Source organism: Lissotriton helveticus, chromosome 3_1, assembly GCF_964261635.1.
Source record: "Lissotriton helveticus chromosome 3_1, aLisHel1.1, whole genome shotgun sequence".
NCBI lineage: Eukaryota > Metazoa > Chordata > Amphibia > Caudata > Salamandridae > Lissotriton > Lissotriton helveticus.
Genome location: NC_136061.1, coordinates 1,201,451,303 through 1,201,466,817, shown reverse-complemented (window position 1 = coordinate 1,201,466,817; position 15,515 = coordinate 1,201,451,303). Strand labels below are relative to the sequence as shown.

The window sequence follows — 15,515 nt, the reverse complement described above, 5'->3', positions numbered from 1 at the left end:
CTTCTGTTTCGGAGGCTGACATTAGCTAAGCGTGACATCACCCAACATTGGAAAGCAGACTCTCCGTCCTCAGTGGGTCGCTGGAATGGGGCCATGGACAGGTGCATGGGGTGGAAATAGCAGTCCTCCAGGCAAGGGGCTGTCCCCAGAAGTATAACAAAATCTGGAAGCGATGGGCGGATTATTGGGGTATCGAATTGCCTCCTGTACAGCCTACCAAAACCCTTATAGAGATGGAGGTGGGGTTATATAGGTCTTAGATACAACAGTAGCCCTTATTTCTAATCACATAAATGTTATGGACACTTGCATTGTAGGGGGCTCGGGGAATAGTATTTGGTCTGTGCCTGGTTTTTGAAGTTATATAACATTGGTAGCATGCATAACTGATGTAATGCTGGATACATGTATATGTGCAGGCCTTAGGCCTGGACGTTATGCCAAATAAAACTGCAATAAATTGTATTTAAAAAAGCCATCACAGAGCATTCTGGGGTGCTCCTTGCCAGGAGCATTGAAAAATAAATCAGTGGCTCCTGCTTGCTTATTTATTATTCATTTATTAAAATATATATTTTCGGTTTCCTAATGCCCTCCCAGTAGATACAGATCTTTATATTTTTTAGGGAGACTGTGGGGTGGACCTAGGGCCCCGGGACTCTACCGGCATCCCAGCACCCATCTTGTAAGCCAAGAAAAAAAAAAAGTATTGGGGGGCACTCACTACACACAGCAGCGGAGAGAGCCCCAGGGCCCCCGCACCTCCCTGCATGCATCCATCTGGGTGCAGTGGGAGCAGGCATTGCTGCCACCCAGCTGGAGTAGTTTGTTTTCTCTACTCCTGGGACCACTCTGTTTCCCAGCCTCAAGAGCGTTTTCAGGGCAAAACTTGTGTGTTCCCATCCTGCGGGAGCATTTCTGGAGTTCCCTCCCGGTCGCAGCACACATTTCCCTGTCCCCCCTCCTGCGGGCAGTGAAACTGTGCCCGACGATGGGCTCCCAGGGACCCAAGAATAGAGCCGGCCATGGAGGGGAAAGGGTCTCTGGGGCATTTAGAGGTTCAGGCAGAAAAGGCTGCATGCCCCCTTCCCTTTTTTCAAATAGTGACTCTAAGGATGGGTTCACCGGGTCTTATGAGCCTAGGGGAGGAGGGCGTGCCCCCTCCCACTTTATATAATTTCACCCCTGGAGATAGGGTCCACTGGGCCCTTGAAGGCTCTGGGTGGGGGCTGCGTGCCTCTCTCCCCTTACATTTTTAATCTACCCTTGCAATGAGGTCCCTGGGGACACCTAAATATTTGCGGAAGGAGCCCCTAGCCCTCCTTCGCCTAAATATTTAAAAGTGCTGTCCCCACAGGGAGTTTTTGTTTAATTGTGGGAGCCTGTGCTTTTTCTTTCTTTTTTTTTTTACAAATTTGGGGATTCACCGTGAATTCGTGTATATTTTTTGGGCCCCAGCAGTAGTCCCTCTGGGAGCCCCTAGCAGGCTTAGGGGGCAGACTATCCCTATCCTGCCGTCTTATATCTGTTTTTTTAACTGGCGTAACGAAAAGTGAGGGGGTCTCCCTGCACGGTACTTAGGGGGGGCCCCCTCCGGGCTTAATCAGTATCTCTCCCGACCAGAGTTCAGTGCCGAGGGGGCCCCTTGGAGCTACGGGCCCCCCCGCACCGCGTGGGCTGGGGGGGCCTGTGTTACGACCCTGGACTCAAACTGAATCCTGCTTCCTAAGGGGCTACGCCGCAACATCATGGTGAAGCCAATCAGATTTCATCTTGGGATCTATCAGCTCCGCAGATCCTTTGCGGTGTGATATATACATAATATTTCAACCTTAATTTCTCATAAACTACTTAATGAATTTACACCAAATCACAAAAGAACGCTAACCAAGGTCTAGATTTCTGCCAAATGTGGTGTAATTCCGGTCAGGAATTTATGCGGTATTGCAATATTTCTATTGAAAAAACAGAATGGGGAATGACTGAAGTACCGTATGGAAATGGGTGATGCATTCAGTGCTCATTTCAATGCATTCCTTTGTGAATAAAATATGTTCTAGAATCTGAGCTGCCAAAGTCGTACCTCAAGGGCAAATATTGTGTTAGCTGCGAGATGCATGTGCACAAATATGTACACGTGCAGTGTTTATTCGTATGCACAAATTCACTTTGTGAATTTTCACATTTGCAAAATGCACTTTTTACTAATCTGCACTAAAACAACTGGGGGAAAAGGTTTTGTGAATCATAACGATCTTATCTATTGCATGATTCTGTTGTTTGTTTTTATTGTTCACTGTTTCAACCCGCTATAATATTAAAATGTGTCGATGCACTCACTATCCACCCTCAGACTTCATAAATCACAGAACACGTCAGCTGTACTAAAAGCACTGAATACAATGCATGAATGTAGGAGTGTTTTGCCAGCTAATCTATAGAAGACACCAACAAAAATTGGAGAACTTAATGGAGAAATGCCTTTACTTACTGATTTTATTTACGATTTATTTTTACACCATTTATTTGATCAAACCATTTCATGTGTCGGAGCATCAAACAATACAATTTTTACACAAATATCAAAACGTAAGTACATAAAGCCCCACCAACCGGCGATACTGGTTGCTAAAAAAAACTCCTCAGATTGTCAAATTTAAGGCAAGGAATTCAAATACTATATTTAAGCTTATCATACATACCAGGAGAAACTGTGGCTTTCTTGTATGTTGATAACCTGACTAAAAATATGACTGCATTGCAACAAGTGGAAATCTTTGACACTTATTGTTTATCCTGAAAATCTGGCTTGGATCGTCCTCTTCTGGGCTTTCACGGGGCATGCGTATTCTATTTATTTATTTATACAGCGCAACATTCATCCGTATGGATATCACAGCGCTGAGGAGAGCGCAACTGAAGTGTCTATATCAAATCCACTATCTTAGTTAGGCAGGCGGGCTGAGAAACACAGATCACGTGAATAAAAGTCATACAGAATTGGACACACACACATTCATATCTATTGGACAGTCCATGTGATGTGAACATTCCATAGATGACTGTGTTCATATAGCCACATTTTTAGCACTGATAAGATATGTTTGGCAAAAGTTCGATTGGTTTTGGTGTGTTTCTCCTCATCAAAGGCAAACATTAAGGTACATGTATGAGGTAAGTGAGCTATCACTGAATGACATTTGGCAAATGCATCCTAATGTCCTCTAGAAATTCATGTAAGATAACACTATTGTGCCATCAATGCATACCAACTTGTCCAGAAACACTGCCACACATGAAATATAATTCAATCAATCAAGCGTTTGTTAAGCGCGACCACTCACCCGTGAGGGTCTCACGCCGCTGGGGGGCGGTGAGGGGGGGTTGTTGGGTGCGGGGATTGTGTTACAACCTTATACAGAGTGCTGAAAATGGTTAAAACCATCTGCAAATGGAATTAACTGGTTAACGGCATGCCCCACAATATTAGTCATTAGCCAAACAAGGGCACACAATGAGCGGCAGGGCAATTAACAATTATTATTGTATATAAACACTTCTACTCTCACAGTCTACTTCACGTTCATGTCACTGAACGCAGAAAATAGGCAACTAGTAGTTATTGCCACAAATCTAAGCACTGTGATTGGCTGATCCAACCTCAACATTTCAAACAGATTGCTCATACTTGTGACACCTTTACTATGAGTGTGACCGTATTTAGGAATTTAAATAGGTCAATGTTTATCTAGGGTCATATTTATTAATACAAATTGATATTTTACAAGTCTGTATTTTTAAGTATATGCTTTTTTGGTTTCGTCATGGAACTTTTCATTGGATGGGTGTTTTGGACACTTTCTCATTTCTTTGCATCACGATCACTTAGCTCATGTAGTTGCATGTATGGAATTTCAACAAGTGCGAGGATAAGGCAGTGGAAAAGTATGTAAACATATCACGTTGTGAGTGTTCACCACATTGGCAGTGCCATATATATACTATGCCTTTCATGGTAACACTTATTTTCTAGTCTGTGACCCACAGCTACACTTCACTGGCATATTTTCTGCTTTATAGAGTCCCATATGTAGTGATTCAAATCTGATCACTGTGATTCTGGGAATCATGATCAGTAATTTGCGTACAGAGATGGCAGTTAATTTTTAACAGCGTTCAAAATATTTTAAGAGTGAGTACATACTGATTTGACATATAAAATAGAGGGCTGAGCAACTGTACAAGATAAGACATAGTGAACATAAAAATATAATGCATATATTTCACATCTGAGTCCATGGCATAGTTTATTACATGTCCTGTGCAGTCGCATAAATACCCAGGACTCACAGATCAGGACTGAAAAGAAATCGAGGCACTTAATTCCTGCCAGTTTCATTGAGTTCTATGAAAACCTTCATGGATCTCATGAAATTTGCAAAGTTATCTTTTTAGTTTCGGGAAAAGTCTCCAAATATTGGTTTCCAAAAGAAATGAAACCCAGCAAATTTATTTTGAAACATTGTATTCGCCACGACAAAATAGTTTTCTAAAACAAATTGGCGAATTTCTTCGGAAGCTTCCAAAAAATAGTTTCATGACATCCACAATTATTAATCTTGTGAAATGATGCTGGCAGTATTACAAATTTAGACACCCTTTGTTGAAATGCTGTTGCTGGTTGGTTGAAAGTAACTTAGGCCTACAGAATGAACAAACCTATCCCCTAACTTAGTCACTACTAAATCTTACATGAGTGGCAGTTAACATTTAGTCCATAGGGTGGACTTCCTTTCCATCACCAAATTGCGTTGCCCAACCGGAAGCCATTTACATATTGATATATTGTTTTTAAGGGCTTAACACACGCACTTGGCTAGCGGTTTCATCCGAATGGATGTTTTATACAAGTTTGACATCACCTCTTGTCTCCCTCATCATTAGCCACACTAAGATCACGAAAGTATGGAGGTTAGATGTCTTCAGTAAGCAAGGGGTGTTTATTTTTCCTTGCAGTTATGCTCGGAGAGAAAAGGGCAAATGGTCTTCTCGCAGGACCAGCACTTCAGCAAAGTATGGGTGTCCTTCATTTCTTTCCGACAGGCCTTACAAGGTCTTTTCTTGAACTTCCTGGCACTGGACGCACGCTTCTTTTTTGCAATCAGGCGTTTCAATTCAGCCTTCAGCTGCTCATCCTCGCAGTGGCTGATACCAAGAATAGTGATTCGTTTGGGGTCCCAGACACAGTCCTCCTCCCGACCACTTTTAATACTAGATATGTTGCTGTTAGGTGGCACCCAAGCAGTATCGTATCCATTTTGGTGCCAAGTCTTCTGCATCTGGTGGTTGTCACAGTCAATCTTCTTTACTTTGCCCACTCTGACCCTAAGCTTGAAGACTACTCGATCATCGTCACTGCTGTTCAGTGGGTAGCACATCGCCTTTTGCTTATTCCGACTGATGTATACCCCTGCTCCAAGAAGTCCATCGGAGGAACGTTTGAAGCCATTAGTGATGATGGATGCTGCATGGGCCTTGTGTGTCCCATGGTACATCGAGTATTGACCACCTCTTTTAGGCTCATCATGCTTCTTTAGCTTCTGTTCATAAATATTTTCCCATCCAGCAAATGAAATAGACATTGTGATATTAATGTCTTAATCCTGTAAAAAGAAAAAGAAAGCGGGCTTCATACAACTGACTTATCATAGATGTACATAATGCAGAAGGATACACACTGTAACACCATCAAAGGAAGCCCATACCACTTCATTTATGAACAGACTTTCTAAACCTCCCCCTTTATTGGGATCACAAGGGGATCTAGATCAGTCCTAGAGTGCTAATTTAAGTGGATGAGGAAGCCTTACCCACTAGTTGTAGAATGCTTCATCATAGGCAACCTCATCCCACCCTGGTAAGATAGGTCCACCAGGGCAGACTCAAACTCATCAAGAGGGAGCTCTTGATAAAATACGAAGTAGGCAAGATGGTACAAGAAGGTTTGGTCATAACGAAAGTTCTTTGCCAAAACCATTTTTTCTGGAAGTATTTCAGGTAGGGCATGAGGTGTTAGGCTTATAGATAGGATGATCTGCTCTGAAGCGAGCACAGCAGTGTTTGTGTTTTCAACTGAAGTTGGCAATTATCAGCCCAACCGCACAGATGGGTGATAGGGGCATTTGTGGGAGGGTTGGTCTTCAGATACCGGTCTTCGGAAATACAATTTTTTCTTTTTGACACCTAATTGAGGAGAAATGTGAAAATGTATGACTAAACTGATGCAGTGCGTGATAAATTAGGGTTGGACATCCAGATGGCATACTACAGGGCTAGTGCTTCAATTAAGGGGTGTAAGGAAACAGACTTAGGGCTTGATTTATATATTGGTGGCATATATATTCCGTTGAATGGTGCCAGAGTATACATACCACTAATATGATGGTCCCCTTTCCCAATTTAAATGCGGACGGACCTTACGTTTGGCCATGACAGAGACTATTCTGTCTCTGCCATCGCCAAACTTCTTCGAAGGCCCAGGGGAGTAAGGGCCATCAGAGAAATAGCTACATGACCACCCGCCCAATTTAGATGGGCAGACTTGTAGTCATTATTTACTGTTACTTATCGCCACGGATTTATGGTAAAACAATTTTATTGCTCTCCTGCCATGGAAGAAGCCTCCCAGGCAAAGAAAAGCATTAATTATTTTTCTTTATAAGAACAAAATCCCATGTCCTTGCAACGCAGCCCTGTAGCAAAGAGTAAAATGCATTGTCAGGAACTGCTGTGATGACAGCTCCTACAAATGCCTTTATAAATGATTGCCTGCTGGGTGGTCATTTATAGATTAGGTGGCCGGCCTCCCCACCATGGGAATGGAGACGTTTATTCTGTCCTCAAGTAAGACCCACGGGCCGATGGCCTAAAAATAAATCAGCCCGTTAGTGTACAACCTAGCGGTGATACAAAGTTACTGAGAAAGGTCCAGACATGTGCTCTTTTAACATTGATGAGGAGCACTTCAGCACAAAGATTCAGGGGCAGATTGGAAACCAACTACAAACCTTGAAAAATGTAGAATCGTCACCAACTACAGACTTTAGCAAATAACAATGGGACCCTGGGGGCTTTTGTGATTTGTTTATGCAGTCAACATCCCTCTAAAAACAACCCACTAACCTGTAGCATACTAGGAAAATACCAGAATGGCTTGCTGAATATTCCTGCACCGTTTCTGAGACCAATGTGGCCCCTGTTTGCCTTACACAATGCCACCAGCCTTGCATGCCAATGATCAGAAGCATCATAGGTAAAAGAAGGTCTAAAGCTGGTGCATCTGTAAGCCTATCCCTTTATGAATAATAGATACGATCACACAAGCACACAGCATGCACACTCTTTAACCCTCAGCTCCAAACAAAGAGCAACATCTGAACACAGGGTACCCGAGTATGGCTATCATAGACAATTTGCACCCATGGCCCTTTCTGAATTCAGCTAACACAGTTTCCACTTTTTTCTTACTTGCATGTGTGAAAATCAAACACAAATCAAAGAAATGCTTTCTTGAATCATACTGTAAAGAGTACTGAATATAACATACAAATGGTGAGTGAGTTCCTGACACTGTGGAAATATGGCAATTTAACAATTTACTTAAAAAACTACAGGCCTCTATGTCAAATTATAGTTGAATTATAGAATAGTAAAATAAGAATTTATAAACATTGTGGAAGGATGGATACTTGCTTTAGAAATGTGGCAACACTACTGACCACTGTCACTTTTTGTGAAAAGGGACTCTCTCTCTCCTTCCTGACACTCACTCTGTTTATTTCGTCCCAATCACCCAGCTGTTAAATGTTTTGCTGTTCCCTATAGATCAGTGATTCTTAACCTGAGGTCCATGGACCCTTTGAGTCTGTAATTGTGTAAAAAAATTAATAATTAAAGCGGTTAATAATGTATATCTCCATTAAAAAGAAAAATGCTAAATTGGGAATTTTCAAACGTTCTGTAAATATGAAGGTATTTGAAATTGAAAGCTAAAAGTTAATTTGGTAACCTTATCTGGGTTTGTGGGAGCAGCACAAGTACAGCGAGCAGTAGTTGGACCATTGGTGACCTCCATTCAAGCACCACTATGCACCGGCAGAAAGCACACACTAGGAGCACAAATAACAAAGCAGTATGCAATCATATAGCTTTATCTTTTAGAAATGAATCCACATTTTGAAATACTCTAAAGTTCCCATTGAAATTAAAGTTAAGTTTATATATCTTTTGTCTGTGTATTACACATACTATTTAATAATGTATATATTTGCTAAATTTAAACTGGTTTCTGTCGTTTTGTATATTGTTTTGTGGTTCAAATCGTAGAAATTGCTTAGATGGGGTCCCCAGGTGCTAGAAATCAGGTAACCACAAATAAAAGGAAGGCTATACTAAGACTTGGAAACAGTAAGACCTGGAAAACTAATAGGTACAAAAAGAGAAAACAGAAAAGTCTGGAACGAAGAGCAGATCGGAGCAGAAAAAGAACAGTCCAGAATCTGTTTATGAAAAGAATCATAATAACCGTAGGAACCAAGATACAGATGAAAGCCCCACCACTGAGACGTACTATAGGGAGAGTTTAGTGACAGAACAAACTACAAGCAAAATCATGCACCTGGGATGTAGCGTGGAACCTAAGACTGTAATGTGATGTGAAGCAGGTAATGCAGGATTTAATAAGGTGTTTTGTCATACAGTGGTGTAAAGGTTGGACCTCACAGGACCCTTGTGAGTGCCAACTGGTCACTGGATGGAAGAATCCAAACTCTAGAGCGACTGGGAAAGAGAGCATTGCCCTTGCAACTAATAACTGATATGATGTTTACATAGTCCGTGAGATTTACACAATGTTAGTCAAACCTAATCATGAATAGTTATTATTCTATCAACTATGTGATGTTAGAACATCAAGACTTAGGGATAATTCTTCTTGATTGCAATTCTTTTTCTCTGGCATTGTCAAATATTGTTCATTTGGTTATTTACAGTGTTTGAACAAAACACTGCTCAGCATTAAGGCTAGCTATAGTGAGAATGACTATATTTCCACATCCTAGTGTGTGGGGTCGCCAAATTCCTGAGCTGGGCTTGGCTGATTAGATTAAAGGCTATGAGATGACTCTAGTTTTAGCACAATTTTTAATACTCACAAAGCTGCTAATGTTTAATATGCCTTTTAAACTATTTATTGTAATACGAATGTTTTCATTGTGCCCTAAACTGTAAAGTGTAACATTTATGAACTGTGGCTTTTATGTTTTGTATGTGCTTTTATGATATCTTGTATATCGAAATAAAGCTTTGATGATGATATTTCCACACATTTTCATTGCAAAACAATGCCAGATAAAACCTGGTATTTATTTTGTACAAAATCCGCAGCATTCAGAATACCACTCCTTGGACCAGGGTAAAACTTGCAGTACTACTGCTTTAGCACTCATTCTTAGTTGGAGAACTCTGAATGGGACAGTATTCGCACACCTGGTAAATCGCTGTATCAGTATTCACTAGATGTGGTATTACGACCATAATTATTGAGACCAATGGAATGAAGACCTGACATGCTGTAGTGCAGGATGGAAACATTCAGACTATAAAGGTCAGGTTCTGGAACAACATTCAGCCACGGATAAGGCCGGCCCCACCACTCCCCACTTTTGTAAAGGACCTAGGTCACCAGGGATAAGAATCCTCCCTGCACTACCTGCTACCAGTGCCTAATGGTGAGGAGACCTCCCACTCCTCTTTTGTCCAAAATTTTTAGAGGTCAGAATGTCCCCAATCCCAATACCTATCTAAGTTTATGTACATCAAATGTATCCAACAGAGGTCCATGCGACTAGAACCATTCCAAATCTTCATGATATCAACATAACATACATTTAAATAGAATTGATTAAATATACCACTCATTTACATAGTCAGCTGAGGCATGGTTCTTGCTCTCAGGGCAGACCTCAGCACCTGTATTTCTGCCTTTCTCAGTGTCTAAAGTGCATACATTTATCCTGAAATTTCTCCTTGTAGATGCATGAGCTACGAAAGGGCAGCTTAGAAGCAATATGCAGCAATTCACATAGTCTGTTTGTGAGCTTTGAAGATCATGTATTAACCTGAAGAAACTGTTAAATACTTGACCTTTAGACTTTGCATATGCAAACAAGCATTGGCAGAGCCAATGGGTCTCACTTACAAGAAAGCTATTGGCTTTTGCAATGTCTTTTAGCGGTACTGCACAGCAGCGTGGCTGTTCAGCATGGCAAACGGTAAAGTTAGAAAAAAGCAATTTTAGAATAATAGCACTATGACGCGACCAGCACTGAGCACGCCATAGCGCTTCTTTTTTATGATGGTTGGGGGTCGGTAGTACTGACAAAAGGAGTATGGTGGAAGTGGGCAGCACAGAAAACGGGAGGGGGTGGTAATGATAACAAATCACTATGGCACAACCAATGCTCACCAGGTCATATCACTTCTTTTTTTCTTATGGCAGGTGGGGGGTAAAAAAGACAAAGGTAGGGTGGGAGGGAAGAAGCAACACCGAAAACAGGAGGGAGGGCGGGGGGTGGTAGGAAAAAAACAACAAGGACAAAAATGGGGATTGCGAGTACAAGAAGCTGCATGGACACGGGGAGGGATTGGAGGGCGAAGAAGCAACACGATCGGGAAGCACAAAGAAAAAAAATAGAACCTGATTCACATCGAGATGCGGATGGACAGTGGAAGGACAGTAATCAAAGTATATCAATCAGTACTTAGACCAAGCTCCAAACGAAAGAACAGGAAGTGACATTGTCAAGCACTGGCCAATTTGGAGGCAGCATATACGAGTGACAATGAAGCCAACAAATGGTGAGTCATGGGCAGGCTCCAAGGTCCCTTTAGGTTGCCATATGTCTCACAGCGACAGAGCATGAGCTTTTAACAGGCAAGACCAAAAAACAGCTGCTTAGCTCTGCACAGCACACTGTGGCCCCTTGTATGCACACTTTCCAAACATTCCCTACTATCTTACTATCTACAGTCCACTGAAATACTTTGTAAATTTTACAGCATACAATACATGTAGACATAAAAAAGATGGTTTGCCTGGGTGTATGTACTGAAGTGCACTAAAGTTCATGGACCAATATTAAATGGACTGACGCAAACTGAAATAATTTGATCCTGTGAACTGACTGGTGTGGCATGGATTTGCTTTTGTGCACTTGCTTCATATTAACTGATCAGCACACAAATTAATATTTGAGCATGTAGAACACAAAAACTTTTTAAATAGAGGGGTCTCAACTTTAAATGGGTACTTAGGTAATTTAGATGGACTTTTAATAGCATAAAGTGAGATGGTCCAATAGTTCAATTAAGGCTAGGGATACCACTGTTCCTGTACTTAAACATATAGAAATGTTGGTCTTATATTAATATTTGCAATACAATCATATCATTGGCTTGGCTACTACTCAGATTTCTTATATGTAATAACACCAGAAGCACACCCGTCAGTATAGGATTAGAGGTATTTCTTCAAACAGTAAGTGGCAAATGCTGCATTTGTCAAAGCTCTAAAGAAATACATATGATCCTATATGAATGTGAAAACACGTCCTACATTTATTTAAAGCTATTTAAGCCCTGATTTAAATCCACTGAGCACAATTCATAAAGAGCTAACTTGAAAAGTTGGAGAATTGCTTGTGCTGAGTTAGATATAAATTCGGCTAAAATTTCTGACGCCTTTCATGACAGATCCGGAGGTTCCAAGAAATAGTCCTTAAATCTACTGTGGCTATAGATGTACACGAGTATTCACATGTGAAGATTTTACACGTTTAGAATTTCCTCCAAGTGGAGATTCTGCTCATATATACCTGGCACAAATCTGCATTCACCCACTTCTTTTTTTGCCATTAGGGTTAAAGTTTTCCCCCATGGAGACACCACTTCTTCAAAACCAATGTAATATGGAGGTGTTCCCTCCTTATTCCCACAATAGAAATGCACTTAAAACTGCCAGTAAAAATCTTACAAATGTATGTGTTCCAGGATGCGAAACTACCTACAAGATGCATATAAATAGTTTGTGAATGTTCAATTCCTTTTCAGATAATATCTCCCTCTAACATACACACACCCATGCTTAACCATAAATTGATGAGCGCAGAGATTCTGACTTGCTAGTGGAATTTCTGCATTGCAATTGCCCCTTCAGAGGCTAAACTGATTCCACTGATCCTGTCTGATTTTTGACTTGGGGTCCGGGATTTAACCCCGCAAATGCATCTTTGTAAATCTACTATGAGCTTAAGTTAACAAACCAATCTTTCAATTAGGCCCTCTACAACACTGCTCAGTCTAAGTCATTGACACTGTGTTCTCATACTGATGTTTTTGTTTAAAGTGCTGTAAATGACTGGTATTTAATTTAATCGCATTTAATATTATATACATATATTTACAAACAGTGGTGCCATCTCACCTTGGCAAAATGGAAGGGTACAGTTATTGTCAACAGTGGTGTATTTCTTGGCAGTTATACTGGAATCTACTATGTTCGCCATCTTGGTTTGGGTATTTTAGTGCTCCCAGGATGCCATAAATGACTTGTGTACATAAAGTTAGGAAAGTTTGCTCTATTGACATTTTGCTCTAGATTTCCTCTCAGAGTTGTATGAGTGGTGCTCTTTGGTTTCTGTGAGCATCCTTAACACTCGGATCGGTACAAGCAGCGGGAGAACATTTTCCAAGCGAGAAACATGTGCTGGTTGGTATACTCATAGTTGAAGAAATCCTGCTGCAAATTGTCACTCTGTGAACTCATATTTTCGGATCACAACAAAACTTCTCTTAGTGCACTGAGTTGCAACAATTGTCTTGTGTACATTTCACGGTTTAGGGGTGATGCCTCTCCTGAAGCCTCATCACAGTGGTGCGATGCTGTAGCCTCAAGTATAGACATGGGTACCTCATGCGGGTAAAATGTGGTATATGTAGAAACTGTGTATCTTGCAAGTTCTGAATGTTGCAGCTACAGGTGGAGTATTGCGTTTGTCACGAGAGGTGGTTGTTAAGGTTTCTGATGCAGTCTCATGTAAGTCACAAACGTTGTGCATTGAAGTCTCAGATGCTTTTTGTAGTTATATGCTTATTTAGCACCATTAAAAGGAGAAGAGTGTTGCAGCTGCAAGTTTGTATGAAGTGGTAGGTTTCCATCATCTCCTTCATGCAATTGGGCGTTCTCTGCCTTTGATGGGCAATGAGACTTGGTTTCCCTGGTGAGGGATATAAACTCTAAAGAGCCAGCTCCAAAGGTTTACTTCATGTTTTGTGATCCTATGTAGAGTGGTTATTTTTCCTTTGTGGGTGATTTTATGGGAGAAATCAGCTAAATGCCAACTGGACAGACACAAATGTTCCCTTTGCGTGCAATGTCTTGTCGACTATGTACAAGTATGCAATTTATTGGTCATGACACTCATTTGAGACCTGATGCTGATTTACGTACAATATGTTCACTGACAATATGGGAGTTAGAATGGTTTACAAGTGTCTTTATGAACTGTAAATGACCACTCCAGATCTTGTTGGTGGAAGAGAAATCCACATTTCTAATCCATGCCACAGTCTTGGTTTTCTAAGTTACAATCTTGGTTGGGAAACAAACTAAATTTGAAGATCATGTTGATGACCTTCAAGTCCCAAACACAGTTATCCTCCCGTCCATGGAGCTGGCACCCAAGCAGTGCCAAACTTTGTTTTGTGTTAGTTTATTAGTATTTGTTTGCATGCCTTTTTAATGTGTTTTAAACTCACAATATGTACTACTACCTTCTCAAGGAAATAGGAGCCAGATGTACATAGACTCAGGTTTGCGATTACCCAATAGCAAATTTGTGCGATTCGCTATTAGGAAATCGCAAACAGCTATGTACAACAGCTTGTTTTACACTGTTTGCGATTCCCAGTGGGTAGCAAATTGACCCACCTACATTAATAATCATGAGGTAGGTCGCCATTTGCGACCCATTGGGAATCGCTAAAAACACAGGGATGGTGGTTGCTTTTAAATGAAACAACTTTTTTTTCATGCAGCCACTTTTCCTTAAAGGAAAATGGGATGCATTTCAAAAACAAAAATGAAAAGTGTTCTTTTCATTTTTTAGGAGTAAGCAGTGGTCCATGAGACTACTGCTTGCTCTTACAAAATATTTTTGCATACATTTACAAAGAAGAAGGGGTCCCGTGGGGGCCCCTTCCCATTTGCGGATGGCTTACCACCTACTTGAAGTAGGTGGTAAAATGGAGTGTTTTGCGACCACATTTTGGTCGCAAAACATTCACCCATACCACTGCAGGTCGTTATAAGGAAGGGAGGCCCTTAATGCACCCCGCCTAATACTGAATTGCTAACCCATTTTGCGATTCGGTAATAGGTTATAAAATAGGAAAATTGGGTTTGGTACATGGGAAAATCCTATTTTTTGGTCGTAAAAGTCAGGATTCTGTGAATCGGGTCATTTGTGACATGAAAATAGATAAGTACATCAGGCCCTAAGTCGTTATAAAAGAATGTCATAACTGGCAATCACCCAATACAATTCTACATTTATGTTTGCCTAGGAAAGGGCAGATGAGCTTTCCGCATGCCCAGCAGGGAAGTATATGATGGGAATGATCCATTCTCTTGTCACACGCCCTGCAAATATCCTCCCGGGCACCGTCACTCGTTGATCCTCTATCCCGTGCTGCTATCAATCTTATAAGTTCTTCTTTGAGTCGGGCGTCCTCACAGTAACTAACCCCAACTATCTGGATGTTTTTTGGGTCCCAAACACAGTCCTCCTCCCTTCCACTTTTAATAGCCGCGATATTGCTCTTGCGAGGCACCCAGGCTGTGTCATACCCATTCTCATGCCAAGTCTTTTGTAACGGGTGGGCATCACAATCAATTCTCTTGACTTTGCCCACTTTCACTCTCAGTTTGAAGACTACTTTCTCATCTTTCCTGGTCTTTTGTGGGTAGCACATGGCCTTCCTGACATTTCGGCTCACATAAACTCCTGCTCCCAAAAGTCCTCCTTTGGAACGTTTAAATCCTGATATTACTATGTTTCTTGCATTCTGCTTATGGGTCCCATGGTACATTGTGTACTCAAGGTGTCCTTTGGGTTCCTGTGTGTTTCTTAAATGTTCCTGTTGATCATATACAGACTCCCATCCAAAGAACGAGATAGACTCGTCAGTAGCCATTCCTTGGATCCTGTTGAATAAATGGATATGAATGTTTATATGAACTATGATTATTCAAAGATAGAAATTTAGCAGACACCAAATGTACACATTCTGCCAATTTTGACTTTCTGAGTTCTTTTAAGGAACAAAAAAATTAATACATTTTTAGTTCAACTTAATTGTGTAGTTATATTTGGTTGTATGATTTTACAACGCATTCC

The 15,515-nt window shown here is 41.0% G+C and overlaps 1 protein-coding gene across 2 annotated transcripts in view; it reads right to left on the bottom strand.

The window, feature by feature from the left end:
* Positions 1–2,478: 2,478 nt before the first annotated feature.
* The window catches only part of LOC144823379 (uncharacterized), a 49,472-nt gene continuing 36,435 nt past the window's right edge, over positions 2,479–15,515 (bottom strand). The window contains exons 2-3 of one of the 2 annotated variants that reach the window (XR_013608781.1): positions 12,542–15,322; positions 2,479–5,663 (exon numbers count right to left, since the gene is read on the bottom strand). Coding sequence is in view for 1 of the 2 variants with exons in the window: in XM_078681841.1 (XP_078537967.1) it covers positions 5,001–5,642 (642 nt within the window). In the remaining variant the exon portion in view is untranslated. The remainder of the gene's footprint in view (positions 5,664–12,541; positions 15,323–15,515) is intronic. The other variant, XM_078681841.1, reaches the window with a different exon arrangement.